This window comes from Coregonus lavaretus, assembly GCF_964263955.1.
Source record: "Coregonus lavaretus genome assembly, chromosome: 13".
Lineage (NCBI taxonomy): Eukaryota > Metazoa > Chordata > Actinopteri > Salmoniformes > Salmonidae > Coregonus > Coregonus lavaretus.
Window position 1 is genome coordinate 32,299,608 of NC_140000.1, and position 15,887 is coordinate 32,315,494.

The 15,887-nt window shown below is 43.8% G+C and overlaps 1 protein-coding gene across 1 annotated transcript in view; it reads left to right on the top strand.

Annotated features, from left to right (window-relative positions):
- Positions 1-15,887, top strand: part of LOC311139875 (NADP-dependent malic enzyme-like) — a 130,497-nt gene that overhangs the window by 93,693 nt on the left and 20,917 nt on the right. The window contains exon 6 of the mRNA XM_084174866.1: positions 5,590-5,693. Coding sequence (XP_084030992.1) covers positions 5,590-5,693 — 104 coding nt within the window. The remainder of the gene's footprint in view (positions 1-5,589; positions 5,694-15,887) is intronic.

The following is a 15,887-nucleotide window of genomic DNA, read 5'->3' on the forward strand; positions in this document are numbered from 1 at the left end:
TAAAATGTAAATGTAATGTATGGGATGGGATGTGCTGTGGGGTTCCTAAGGTGTTTCGGATGTGCGCTCCTCTCTAGGTGCACTGGAATGCGGGAAGTGGGCAATCCCTTGTGTAAACCATCGCTAATCTTACACAGCCCTGTTACCTGTGAACATCTCTCTCTCCCTCTCACACACACACACGCACGCATGAGCATGCATACACACACACACACACTGTTTCTGTTAAAGATGCGTCATTCAGCTCTCTAACATCTCATCACATACACAAGCGCATACTCACAAACACAGATGCACATCTCTCTGTCTTTCCACTCTCCTTTGTCTATTTTCCACACACAGACATATACACTCACACTCATCAGTAAGACATGTCTCTGTGTCTGCGTGTTGTTTTCCCTCCCAGTAAACAGGTCTGTAGAGTGAGTATACAACACATACATTTTCTTTCTCTAAATGGCCATTAATCTAAATGTGGCTTGTGGGAAATAAACTAAACAGCGAGTGTTATGGGGAAGTTGGTCCTGTCAAAGTTTCACTCTCCCACTCTCACTCTTTCTCTCCCTCTCTCTTTCGCTGATATTACCTGGTATAACCTCTGTGTCACAACACACACACACACACTCACACACTGAAATGAGACCCTATGATGTCATTCCACACAATGTGTTGTTTGTCTTGTGTTGGGTAGGCTCACCTGGACCCAAAGTGGGGCGTCCCTTCAGACAGGGCTCTATTCCCCCCCTCCTCTGCTCCCTCATCACCCTCTCTTCCCTCCATCTCCTCCCTCTCGGTCCTAAACAGACCCTGACTGTTGCCTTTGACCAGGGTTAATCCCACCTGAAAGAGAAAGGCCCAAAAGCAGAAAGAACAGCTCAGACAATCAACAGTAGATCATCTCAGGGAGAAAGTCAAGGTATCTCAACACCTCAGGGCAGTGTCAACTGGGCCAATACATGAGATTAGCTAATTCATTATGACTCTGTCAGAGCTGTTTATACAGTATCACCTTCCTCAGATACAGTATCTACATGAGAGAGTAATCTAGCGTCTTGTAAAAGCCAATCATTGAGTTGTCATACTTAGACTTGAATTATGAAGATGGTTGAGGATGTTGTTTTAGTTAGTGGTGAGACCTTTGTGAATGCCTGGGGTAAAAGGTTTTGGAAATGTCCAGGGCATTAAAGTTACTCTGGGTGTTGTTAATGGGTATACCTGTTTTGATTGACTGCGTCATGGTCCATTTGTGACACAGAGCTTGTCCCAGGTCTGCCCAGATAGACCACCCCGCTTAAATTCTTGCCCCCCCAGACTCCAGGGAATCTAAGTGCTCCAGGCCTGATGAGGCCTGACAGCATTCCGGATCACCTCTTCCCACCGGGATCAGAATTCCCTTGCGTCATGTCCTCAGTGGAGCAGACCAGTGGCGGTCGGTGCATATCTTTTTTCCGTGAGCATGGCCTTATTTCTATTACAGCATATTGGATGACTGTCATTCTTATTCCATTCACCTAGTTCAATTTAGCATCGATAGGTTTAGGCTACTACATGATACTCAAATTTTCCCTATACCCATCATGAGGTTGCTACAACCTAGCCTATGAATGAAAGTTTACAACGTAGATGCACACAAGTCAAGAGAACTTTGTGACAGACAGTGACACATTCAATACTGCCTTGCACACTCTTGCCTGCATCTAGCTGATCTAGGGTGTAATCATTAGTCCAACAGTTGCAAACTAGAGTTTCTATTGGACAAATTCAGGTATGTTTATCCCCGTTCCATTTAAGAAACGTTTTTCAACAGAATCAGCGGAATGAATATACCCCTGATCACACGTAAACACAGTTTACTTTTATAGCAGCCACGTTTTATTTCTTCTCGAATCTATGCGCTCTCCTCCTATCACCTTTTCCCTTCGCGTGTGGACTTCAATGCACAACACATCAGCTGTATGTGACCAGGCGAAAAAAAAAACGTCCAAACATTCCGCTATACACAGCCTAGATCATTGTCACTATATTAGCTAAAGTAACGTCATAGTCAACATAGCTAATAGAACTAACGCGATAGTAAACCCGCTACAATCATGCAGTAATGTTAGTGTACAGTCAGTAAGCAGTTTAGCAGTTACACCGGCGGGCCCTGGTGGCAATACATTTGTAAAACCAAAAGCTTACCTTGACTTGGAAGAGTTCCAGTGTTGTGTTGGATAGTCATAGCCAGCTAGCTAAAATAGCATCCCTCTGTTTGAGCAGGGTGTTTGAATAGGCTAAACTAGCTAGCTGCATTTTCTAGCTAAGTAAGTGAAACTGAAAGTGAAAAAAATATATCTCTCTCTTGCTTCTCCTTAATTTAATTGTTTTTATTTGTTCAAAACTGTTCAATTATTGTCTTTCTCTCTCTTTGAGTCAACTACTCACTACATTTTATGCACTGAAATGCTAGCTAGCTGTAGCTTATGCTTTCAGACTAGATTCATTCTCTGATCCTTTGATTGGGTGGACAACATTTCAATTCATGCTGCAAGAGCTCTGATAGGTTGGAGGACGTCCTCCGGAAGTTGACATAATTACTGTGTAAGTCCTATGGAAAAGAAATATATATATATATATATATGAGAACCATGAACCTCCTAGGTGAGCCTCCTAGGTTTTATATTGAAGTCAATGTACCCAGAGGAGGATGGAAGCTAGCTGTCCTCTGGCTACACCACGGTGCTACCCTACAGTGTTGTTGAGGCTACTGTAGACATTCATTGCAAAACATTGTGCTTTAATGAATTATTTGGTGACGTACGAATATATTTAGTATAGTTTTATCTAAAAAGGATAACTTTTTTTAATTCACTGAGGAGGATGGTCCTCCTCTGAGGAGCCTCCACTGAAGCAGACAGTGGAGCAGACAGGGGGGCCAGGATTGGGGATGGGGGTAGAAGACTGGCCGGAGCCTAGGGAGGACATCCCACTCCCGCATTTAGAACCTGGTTCTAAGTGGCTCTCTTTACAGACATGCCATAGATAGATAAGACAATAGAAGAAGCACTGTATAAAAACACACAATAAAACACACTAGCTGACCACAGCAAAGAAGAGACACATTGTAGAGTGGACAAAGCTTTGATGTTGTGTGTGTGTTAAGTGCAGATCAAAGTGTGTGTGTGAAAAATCACTTACAGGGGTCCTCTAAACCCAGGCCCCTCATCACCAAGCACTCCATCAGGATTAACACAGACATGCAGACAAGCTACACACACAGAAACACACACACATGGGCACACACACACATATACCCACATACTGTCACACACACACATGCCCAGCGACTTCTGTTCCTGATCCTTATCCCAACTCAATGCCTTCCTCCCTCTCATCCCTTCATCTCTCCATCCATTGGGGTAAAGGGAGTAAAGTTCACCACGGTTACTCCTCTATCTCCTTCTCCCTGAGCACTTAACATTATGAATGGAGGAGAGTCTCCTCTCTTCCACTCCCTGAAGAGATGTGAGAGGCTACAGCAGAGATGTGTATTAAGGCTGGCAAATTAAACTCCTCAGCATCCTACCCTGGTCTGTGTTTGAAGAGAATATCTCCTCTAGTCCTCTCAAAGCCCTTTAACCCTTTAAATCTTCACTATAATACCTGAGGCCATTGCTCTCCACACTCACTTACACACACACGTGCATGCGTGCACTCGACCTGAACTCAGGCCTCAGTCAAAGGGCTGACGTGCCAGCATAGTTACTCAATCTCTCTGTCTCAATCTGTCCGTCACCAAAAAACAACTTTCATAACATGCCAGCTTGGAACGCAATAAAATGGACTAACTACAGCGAAAGATTTCAAGGACGGAATGGCACTACATGAAGCCGTGTGTATTACGAGGCTGCTCCGAGCAACAATGTGGAATGGGGAGGGCTCAGGATGTGAACTGGATTTGGGGATGGTAACCAAATCTGATTTCACCTTTCCCATCATCTTGGTTCCTCCGTTGGTGTTTTTTATCAAAAAATGAGGTCTGATAACAATCCAGCCAGCACCAGTGGAATTTGAAACCCTAGTAAAGGAGTATGATAGGCCGATAAGGTTTGACCTGTGATATTTGCACAGGTCCACCCCTCAGAACAGCCTCAATTCATCGGAGCATGGACTCTACAATTGTCGATAGCGTTCCACAGGTAGCTTCCCACAGTTGTGTCAAGTTGGCTGGATTGTTGACACAAACCGGTGCACTTGGCACCTACTACCATACCCTGTTCAAAGGCACTTCAATCTTTGTCTTGCTTATTCACCCTCTGAATGGCACACATACACAAACTATATCTCAAATGTCTCAAGGCTTAAAAATCCTTCTTTAACATGTCTCCTCCTCATCTACACTGATTGAAGTGGATTTAACAAGTCACATCAATAAGGGATTATAGCTTTCACCTGGTCAGTCTATGCCATGGAAAGAGCAGTTTTGTACACCATGTATATTTGCTGATGCTATCTGAACTGACAGAGGAACTGACTCCTCAGAGCTCTTCTGGGATCAACGACACATGGTTCACATTACAGGGGGCTGAAGTTTACAGTGATAAGCGTGCGTGTGTGTGTGTGCCACTATTGAGAGAATGTGTGTGTGCCGTCTGTCCATTTTACTGTGGATTTGACTTTTAAGGGGACTTTGGGAAAACGTTGCCCAGAAATTGCATTTGAGAGTGGTTGTTAAAAACCATACATTCTTTGAGTTGGAACCAGTACTGTAGGGGTTGTTGAGTGCTTAAGGGCACAAAGGAAAGGCCTCATAGGAGTCCTCCACATCTAGACCACACACACACACACACACACACACACACATCTATCTTCCTGTCTTTCACACCCTTTGCCAAACACACAAGCATGGACACACTCTCAAACTCTCACTCACTCACTCACACACACACAATCGTTCTCTCACACACACACAAACACACTCTCGCTCACTCACTCTCTCACGCACACACATACACAAACACACACAATCTTTCTCTCACACACACACACTATACACACACACACACACACACACTTCCCTTTTCCTTCCCCCAATTCATTTGAATGTAAATCCAAACACCAAATCATGTCTCACTTTCTCCCCCATGTAATTTTTTTTGTCCCACACTAAAGAGATCATAGTTGTAAATCTTACTTATGTCACACAGTTCTATCCAATAGAACTTCGTCCAGTGGCTAGGACAGTCAGTGTGTGATGGATTTGCAGTGTGTTTGTGGGGGAATGGGCTTTGCTCAGTCTGAGGGATAGAGGCCTTGTGAACTCTAACCCAGTCTTTTTTGGATAAGTAGTGGTCTAAAATGCAGAAGTAAAAGGAATCCAACCAGTCCAAACACTCTCTCTCTCTGTCTCTCTCTTTCTCGGCATAGCGTGCCTCACAGTGTGATGTCTGCTCCTACAGTATATGTGACATACCCAGCTGCTGCAGATGGAAAAAGCAGTTATTCTCCGCCCCTGGGTCTGTATGAAATCTTTATCACCACATACTGTACGAATTGACCCCAACCTTCCCTCCTCTCTCTGTCTCCCTCCCTCTCCCCCCTCTTTTCTAGGAGCTGCTGAAGGACCCTCTGTACATCGGGCTGAGACACAAGAGGATTCGAGGCCAGGCCTATGATGACCTGCTGGAGGAGTTTATGAAGGCAGTGTCGGACAGGTACAGTATAACTATTTTCACACTACTGAGCCAAGCCGAGCTAAGCGGAGATGTACTGGGCTAGTCTGGTTACACATCCACCATAGTTACTGGAACCAAGCTGGAAAGGACCACGTGCAATTTGTTTTTATCTGAGCCAGCACAGTATGGTTCAGGTTGACCCTATAGTGAGAATTTGGTATATGACTACTGCCCAAGAATCACACCTCAACACTTCTGTCTTCTACGCTGTTTTATCTAGGGTTCAGGACAGTGACTCTAAAAGGGTTCATGCACTAATGCCCTTATCAGCCTAGGAACTGCATATGAAGAGTTTATTTCCAAAGCGCTATATCAACAAATATACATGTCTGTCAATGAACAACCATGATTAGATAGTGCCTTGCCATGATTAGATAGTGAAAAAACACACCAATCTATTTCATAATTTCTTTAAACAATAAAAGCTAATTGACCAACATTTCTGAAAATGGATATTTAGCGTTTTGGAATAACACTCTTCATATATACAGTGAGGTCCAAAGGTATTTGGACAGTGACCATTCTTGTTGCTGTTTTGGCTCTGTACTCCAGCACTTTGGATTTGAGATGTTACATTGACTATGAGGTTAAAGTGCAGACTGTCAGCTTTAATCTGAGGGTATTTTCATACATATCGGGTGAACCATTTAGAAATGACAGCACTTTTTGTACATAGTCCCCCCATTTTTTAGGGAACCAGAATTATTTGGACAAATTCACTTATGATACGGATAATCATGAATGAATTGTGAATAATGATGAGTGAGAAAGTTGGAGTCATACAAATCATACCACCAAGACATGCTAACCTCTCACCATTAACAATAACAGGGGAGGTTAGCATTTTTGGGGGGTATGATATTTATGCCTCTAACTTTCTCTCTCATCATTATTCACAATTCATTTATGATTATCCGTAATCATGGTAGCATCCACATTAAGGTACAAGTATTTAGAAACATATATTATATTCTTATTTACAATAAGTGATTCCAAAATTACACAAGACATTATTTACCATTAATGTCTATTGGGCACTTATGGCAGGCACTTTGCTGATATTGTTTACGATAAGTAGCCTATACTAGAGAAATGTAAAGTTTGAAATGAAATAAGTTTGCTAATATGGGTGATTGTTAATGGTACAATTGATGGCTTCAACCATCAAACTAGTAGTAGTAGGATAATAAATAAAAACTGTGGTGCACATTAATGTTAGAAACGTATCATGCTATTTATCGTTATCGCATCAATTCAGGCAATTTATTGCGATATGGATATTTGTCCATATCGCCCAGCTTTAGTCAACATACTGTTCTAAGCCTATGTGTTGATATGTTGTCATACTATAGTTTATATTACACATCAGACAAAAGAGCACAGACTCATTCTCAAGCTGACCTCATGCTGATGCTGTTACATGGTGGTGTGGGTCTACTGAGCTCATACATAATATCTGAGCCTTCAGTTACACTGGTTAGAATGTGAGGGTGTATGTGCCTCTGGTTTGTGGGTAGAGGCCGTTTGTGAGTGCTGACTTAAGTGGTCAGACACTGAGAAAGATATCTGACCACACTGAGCTCCCCCTTTCTAAACACTCTCTCTCTCTCTCTCTCTCTCTTTCTCACACACACACACACATCAACATACCCTCCATATCCTGCAGCCTAGTGACGTAACCAATCTATCCCTTTCAAACCCCAGCCTCCAGAGCTTTCAGTACTGTGCTTGACATGGCAGGATGGGATTGGTTAGAGATGGGCTCGCTGGGCTTAGATGAACTAGAGATAGGGCTGTTTGGTATTCCATATTTTTCTACATTAGGTTTGTACATTGATATTGGATATTTTGTCGCTTTGTGGGGATGGATCAATTACTTTATAAATAAGGGGATGAATATGGAGAGGGCTATACTTTCCCCTAGTGCTTAGTGTGTCCAGTCCAGTCCTGTCTCTGTAGTGACTGATGTTTTGGCTTCGGTGACACAGAGCTGTCCCTGACCACCCCTGGTCACATGTGGCCTTGCTTAATGTAAGATCAGCTCAGCTCCACAGAGGCCAGAGCAGAGCAGAGACCAGGGTCTGGGGCCCCTCCAACTGGCAGGGGAAAGCCATGACTCTTTAATAACCGGGTGGCTTCACAACACCAGGGAATGGCAGAGCTTTTCCCCCAAAAGAGCCGGATTGGCGGAAAACAAATGATTATGGGGTTTGAGATTGAATGAATGAATGATTATAGTCTGGGAGTTTTTAATAAAAATCTTGTTTCATTTTTAGAGAAACAGAGAGCGCTCTAAGGTGGGCCGGGCACTCATTTGGAGACACTTTATATACTGAAGCTGCTTTTTCTACTCACACTGCCTCCATATAATTGTATATATTCGCTCATCAAAGGCCGCGCAAGCATTTGTCATTGATTTCAGGCCAAGGTATTGTCCAAGATGACTCCTGTGAAACAGTCTACAGGTGTCCCCTCTCCTTTACTATTGGAAAAGGATGCAGATAGAAACACTCCCATCAGTCAACACGCTCCCCCACAATGTTTTAAACCAGAGGAACCAAGGCCCACCAAGAGTCTAGACACACTGTTCAAGTCTTTAGTCTTTTGGGTGAAGAGCCCTCTCAAACTGGCAAGACAGTTTTCAAATGCTAAACAGGAGAACTTTCCTTTGCAATTCAGTTGGTTCAATGAGAGTTGGTCTCTCCTCGGGTTTGCATGAATTGGGGTCGGGGTAGGGGGCAGCACACAAGGCATTTCAATGCCTGAAAAGTTAAGCATATTTTTGAAATCTGCCCCTCTCTGTGCCTCTCGACCACTTCCCCCACGTTTTTGTCCCAATGTCAAATAATTTAATGAGCAAAGATTCACTCTGCTGAACCCAACAACTTTGTCGTCCATCGTCATGGTTACGGGGCCAGCTTGGGGTTAGACCTCTTTGGTAGATGGGGGTATAGGGGATGTTGGACAAATAGAATGCAGACTGTGTTTCCGTCTTTAATGATGGAGAGGGGATTTGGGGGAAATAATGCATGTTGCTGAGAGATGTTTGTTCTCTGGGGGAGAGAAGGAAAGCGGGAGGCGAGACGCAGGGGCTTTATTAAGAAGGTCTCAGCCTCTCTGGCCTCTCAGCCCCCCAGGCCCCTCAGCCCAGCCCCCCAGGGACACAGAAAGAACAGACAGCCAATGTGGATGCACACACAGGGAGATGGAAACAAACACAGAGCTAACAGGGCCTGACCCTGGCATGTGTGCGTGTGTACTGTACAGGTATATGTAAAGTTTAGGACTGTGTGTGTGTGTGTGTGTGTGTGTGTTATCCTGCTTGGACAGCTGTGTTTGGACAGAGTGCTCTTGTCCATTACATTCTTTATGGAGGCCTGCGGCTCCTTGGTATGCACACAGAGGAACAAGACCCACTTCATGCCTCCTTCTCTTCTGTCGCCTCCTCAAACCTGGATGAGATTCCAGGTACAAGTTTAGGTTTCATCGGGACTGGGATGAGAGAGGATTAAGTTGCCTCAAGGAGCCGGGGTCTTTAATTTGTCCTCTTTATCCCACGTGCCGGTCCAGACATAACACCGCCGTGTCTGAGCGATCCGCCACATGGGAAATCTGCTGTCATCTCTCATAGCAATCTTGGATTTTTTTTCAGACCAGTATCAAACATTTTAGTGTTTCAAAAGGCTTTACACTCAATGTAGGGAAAGTTTGGCAGTTGGTGAGAAACCTCAGTGCCCCATCAAAAGGTGATCGTCTTAAGTGTTTTCCCGTGTCGACAAGTTATTTCCTTCAGTAAGAATGTGTATTATCCACGCAAGCAGTAAATCACAGAAGAATGAAAGTGTCAAGAACAAAAGAGGTCTGTATTGTGCTGGTGACGTCCCCCAGATGGCTTTAGCAATGCTAGGAAAGTATCAAATTGATGGAGGCCTCATCTGTGCACTACACCCCTAGTCCATCCTCCAATGAGTAGCCGATATCAGTGAAGAGTTTGTGTGTGTGTGTCACAAATAAACATCATGAAGCAACACTTGCTGTCTGAAATTTTTTTATATTACTCAACACAGTTGCCTGTAGCACACATCAGACCCCTATCTATATTTGAGTCAAAACAGCATTAGTTTTGGTCTGACCCACAAAAAACACGCACACACAAACCTTTGACTCCAAGAAATGCATTTTGATTTATAAGAGGAATGAAAAAATAAGTATAGAAAAGAGTAAACAATGTAAAGAATCTAAATAAATGTAAGGACATAATCACAGAGGTCACTGGTCACCATTGGCCAGAAAAAAATATCTGAAAAGACAAGAGTACTGCTGTTAATATGTCAAGGAAAGATTGTCCATTTTCAGCAGGTTTCTCTTACCATTCTGCATTCTCCTTTTCGCGTTCAAACTGTTCACCCACTAGTGGTTTCAGTTAGCTAGTTGCCATTCGCTACATGAGTACTCTGGTCTCTGATTCTTATCCCCAGTGGCAAGATATACATACATACATACATACATGCATGCATGCATACATGCATGCATGCATGCATACATACATACATACATACATACAGTGGGGAGAACAAGTATTTGATACACTGACTTGAACCTTTGTTTTAGATTCCGTCTCTCACAGTTGAAGTGTACCTATGATAAAAATTACAGACCTCTACATGCTTTGTAAGTAGAAAAACCTGCAAAATCGGCAGTGTATCAAATACTTGTTCTCCCCACTGTGTGTGTGTGTGTGTATATATATATGTGTATATATATATATATATATATATATATATATATATATATATATATATATATATACTGCACAAAAAAATTAAGGGAACACTTAAACAACACAATGTAACTCCAAGTCAATCACACTTCTGTGAAATCAAACTGTCCACTTAGGAAGCAACACTGATTGACAATACATTTCACATGCTGTTGTGCAAATGGAATAGACAACAGGTGGAAATTATAGGCAATTAGCAAGACACCCCCAATAAAGGACTGGTTTTGCAGGTGGTGACCACAGACCACTTCTCAGTTCCTATGCTTCCTGGCTGATGTTTTGGTCACTTTTGAATGCTGGCGGTGCTTTCACTCTAGTGGTAGCATGAGACGGAGTCTACAACCCACACAAGTGGCTCAGGTAGTGCAGCTCATCCAGGATGGCACATCAATGCGAGCTGTGGCAAGAAGGTTGCTGTGTCTGTCAGCGTAGTGTCCAGAGCATGGAGGCGCTACCAGGAGACAGGCCAGTACATCAGGAGACGTGGAGGAGGCCGTAGGAGGGCAACAACCCAGCAGCAGGACTGCTACCTCCGCCTTTGTGCAAGGAGGAGCAGGAGAAGCACTGCCAGAGCCCTGCAAAATGACTTCCAGCAGGCCACAAATGTGCATGTGTCTGCTCAAACGGTCAGAAACAGACTCCGTGAGGGTGGTATGAGGGCCCGACGTCCACAGGTGGGGGTTGTGCTTACAGCCCAACACCGTGCAGGACGTTTGGCATTTGCCAGAGAACACCAAGATTGGCAAATTCGCCACTGGCGCCCTGTGCTCTTCACAGATGAAAGCAGGTTCACACTGAGCACGTGACAGATGTGACAGAGTCTGGAGATGCCGTGGAGAACGTTCTGCTGCCTGCAACATCCTCCAGCATGACCGGTTTGGCGGTGGGTCAGTCATGGTGTGGGGTGGCATTTCTTTGGGGGGCCACACAGCCCTCCATGTGCTCGCCAGAGGTAGCCTGACTGCCATTAGGTACCGAGATGAGATCCTCAGACCCCTTGTGAGACCATATGCTGGTGCGGTTGGCCCTGGGTTCCTCCTAATGCAAGACAATGCTAGACCTCATGTGGCTGGAGTGTGTCAGCAGTTCCTGCAAGAGGAAGGCATTGATGCTATGGACTGGCCCGCCCGTTCCCCAGACCTGAATCCAATTGAGCACATCTGGGACATCATGTATCGCTCCATCCACCAACGCCACGTTGCACCACAGACTGTCCAGGAGTTGGCGGATGCTTTAGTCCAGGTCTGGGAGGAGATCCCTCAGGAGACCATCCGCCACCTCATCAGGAGCATGCCCAGGCGTTGTAGGGAGGTCATACAGGCACGTGGAGGCCACACACACTACTGAGCCTCATTTTGACTTGTTTTAAGGACATTACATCAAAGTTGGATCAGCCTGTAGTGTGGTTTTCCACTTTAATTTTGAGGGTGACTCCAAATCCAGACCTCCATGGGTTGATAAATTTAATTTCCATTGATAATTTTTGTGATTTTGTTGTCAGCACATTCAACTATGTAAAGAAAAAAGTATTTAATAAGATTTTAATTCATTCAGATCTAGGATTTGTTATTTTAGTGTTCCCTTAATTTTTTGGAGCAGTGTATATACACTACAAGTCAAAAGTTTGGACACACCTACTCATTCAAGGGTTTTTCTTTATTTTTACTATTTTTTTACATTGTAGAATAATAGTGACGACATCAAAACTATGAAATAACACATATGGAATCATGTAGTAACCAAAAAAGTGTTAAACAAATCAAAATATATTTTATATTTGAAATTCTTCAAATAGCCACACTTTGCCTTGATGACAGCTTTGCACACTCTTGGCATTCTCTCAACCAGCTTCATGATATAGTCACCTGGAATGCATTTCAATTAACAGGTGTGCCTTCTTAAAAGTTAATTTGTGGAATTTCTTTCCTTAATGCATTTGAGCCAATCAGTTGTTTTGTGACAAGGTAGGGGTGGTATACAGAAGATAGCCCTATTTGGTAAAAGACCAAGTCCATATTATGGCAAGAACTGCTCAAATAAGCAAAGAGAAACGACATTCCATCATTACTTTAAGACATGAAGGTCAGTCAATAAGGAAAATGTGTGCAGTCGCAAAAACCTTAAAGCACTATGATGAAACTGGCTCTCATGAGGACCGCCACAGGAATGGAAGACCCAGAGTTACCTCTGCTGCAGAGGATACGTTCACTAGAGTTACCAGCCTCAGAAATTGCAACCCAAGTAAATGTTCAAGTCACAGACACATCTCAATATGAACTGTTCAGAGGGGACTATGTGAATCAGGCCTTCATGGTCGAATTGCTGCAAAGAAACCACTACTAAAGGACACCAATAATAAGAAGAGACCTGCTTGGGCCAAGAAACACAAGCAATGGACATTAGATTGGTGGAAATCTGTCCTTTGGTCTGGGGTCCAAATTTGAGATTTTTGGTTCCGACCGCTGTGTCTTTGTGAGACGCGGCGTGGGTGAACGGATGATCTCCACATGTGTAGTTCCCACCGTAAAGCGTGAAGGTGTTATGGTGTGGGGGTGCTTTGCTGGTGACACTGTCTGTGATTTATTTAGAATTCAAGGCACACCACCGCATTCTGCAGCGATACGCCATCCCATCTGGTTTGGGTTTAGTGGGACTATCATTTGTTTTACAACAGGACAATGACCCAACACACCTCCAGGCTGTGTAAGGGCTATTTTACCAAGAAGGAGAGTGATGGAGTTCTGCATCAGATGACCTGGCCATCGCAATCCCTTGACCTCAACCCAATTGAGATGATTTGGGATGAGTCGGACAGCAGAGTGAAGGAAAAGCAGCCAACAAGTGCTCAGCATTTGGGAACTCCTTCAAGACTGTTGGAAAAGCATTTCAGGTGAAGCTGGTTGAGAGAATGCCAAGAGTGTGCAAAGCTGTCATCAAACTTTTTTGGTTACTACATGATTCCATATGTGTTATTTCATAGTTTTGATGTCTTCACTATTATTCTACAATGTAGAAAATAGTAAAAATAAAGAAATACCCTTGAATGAGTAGGTGTGTCCAATCTTTTGACTGGTTATGTGTGTATATATGTGTGTGTGTGTGTGTGTGTGTGTATATATATATATATATATATATATATATATATATGTATGTGTGTGTGTGTGTGTGTGTATATATATATATATATATGTGTGTGTATATACAGTGAGGGAAAAATGTATTTGATCCCCTGCTGATTTTGTACGTTTGCCCACTGACAAAGACATGATCAGTCTATAATTTTAATGGTAGGTTTATTTCAACAGTGAGAGACAGAATAACAACAAAAAAATCCAGAAAAATGCATGTAAAAAATGTTATAAATTGATTTGCATTTTAATGAGGGAAATAAGTATTTGACCCCTCTGCAAAACATGACCTAGTACTTGGTGGCAAAACCCTTGTTGGCAATCAGAGGTCAGACGTTTCTTGTAGTTGGCCACCAGGTTTGCACACATCTCAGGAGGGATTTTGTCCCACTCCTCTTTGCAGATCTTCTCCAATTCATTAAGGTTTCGAGGCTGACGTTTGGCAACTCGAACCTTCAGCTCCCTCCACAGATTTTCTATGGGATTAAGGTCTGGAGACTGGCTAGGCCACCCAAGATTTGACGGTACATGGCCCTGTGCATCGTCCCTTTGATGCGGTGAAGTTGTCCTGTCCCCTTAGCAGAAAAACACCCCCAAAGCATAATGTTTCCACCTCCATGTTTGACGGTGGGGATGGTGTTCTTGGGGTCATAGGCAGCATTCCTCTTGGGGTCATAGGCAGATTTCAGCTCCCTTCACAGATTTTCTATGGGATTAAGGTCTGGAGACTGGCTAGGCCACTCCAGGACCTTACTGTGCTTCTTCTTGAGCCACTCCTTTGTTGCCTTGGCCGTGTGTTTTGGGTCATTGTCATGCTGGAATACCCATCCACGACCCATTTTCAATGCCCTGACTGAGGGAAGGAGGTTCTCACCCAAGATTTGATGGTACATGGCCCCGTCCATCGTCCCTTTGATGCGGTGAAGTTGTCTTGTCCCCTTAGCAGAAAAACACCCCCAAAGCATAATGTTTCCACCTCCATGTTTGACGGTGGGGATGGTGTTCTTGGGGTCATAGGCAGCATTCCTCTTGGGGTCATAGGCAGATTTCAGCTCCCTTCACAGATTTTCTATGGGATTAAGGTCTGGAGACTGGCTAGGCCACTCCAGGACCTTACTGTGCTTCTTCTTGAGCCACTCCTTTGTTGCCTTGGCCGTGTGTTTTGGGTCATTGTCATGCTGGAATACCCATCCACGACCCATTTTCAATGCCCTGACTGAGGGAAGGAGGTTCTCACCCAAGATTTGATGGTACATGGCCCCGTCCATCGTCCCTTTGATGCGGTGAAGTTGTCTTGTCCCCTTAGCAGAAAAACACCCCCAAAGCATAATGTTTCCACCTCCATGTTTGACGGTGGGGATGGTGTTCTTGGGGTCATAGGCAGCATTCCTCCTCCTTCAAACACGGCGAGTTGAGTAGATGCCAAAGAGCTCCATTTTGGTCTCATCTGACCAGAACACTTTCACCCAGTTCTCCTCTGAATCATTCAGATGTTCATTGGCAAACTTCAGACGGCCCTGTATATGTGCTTTCTTGAGCAGGGGGACCTTGCTGGTGTTGCAGGATTTCAGTCCTTCACGGCGTAGTGTGTTACCAATTGTTTTCTTGGTGACTATGGTCCCAGCTGCCTTGAGATCATTGACAAGATCCTCCCATGGAGTTCTGGGCTGATTCCTCACTGTTCTCATGATCATTGCAACTCCACGAGGTGAGATCTTGCATGGAGCCCCAGGCCGAGGGAGATTGACAGTTCTTTTGTGTTTCTTCCATTTGTGAATAATTGCACCAACTGTTGTCACCTTCTTACCAAGCTGCTTGGCGAAGGTCTTGTAGCCCATTCCAGCCTTGTGTAGGTCTACAATCTTGTCCCTGACATCCTTGGAGAGCTCTTTGGTCTTGGCAATGGTGGAGAGTTTGTAATCTGATTGATTGATTGCTTCTGTGGACAGGTGTCTTTTATACAGTTAACAAACGGAGATTAAGAGCACTCCCTTTAAGAGTGTGCTCCTACTCTCAGCTCGTTACCTGTATAAAAGACACCTGGGAGCCAGAAATCTTTCTGATTGAGAGGGGGTCAAATACTTATTTCCCTCATTAAAATGCAAATCAATTTCTAACATTTTTGACATGCGTTTTTCTGGATTTTTGTTGTTGTTATTTTGTCTCTCACTGTTCAAATAAACCTACCATTAAAATTATAGACTGATCATTTCTTTGTCAGTGGGCAAACGTACAAAATCAGCAGGGGATCAAATACTTTTTTCC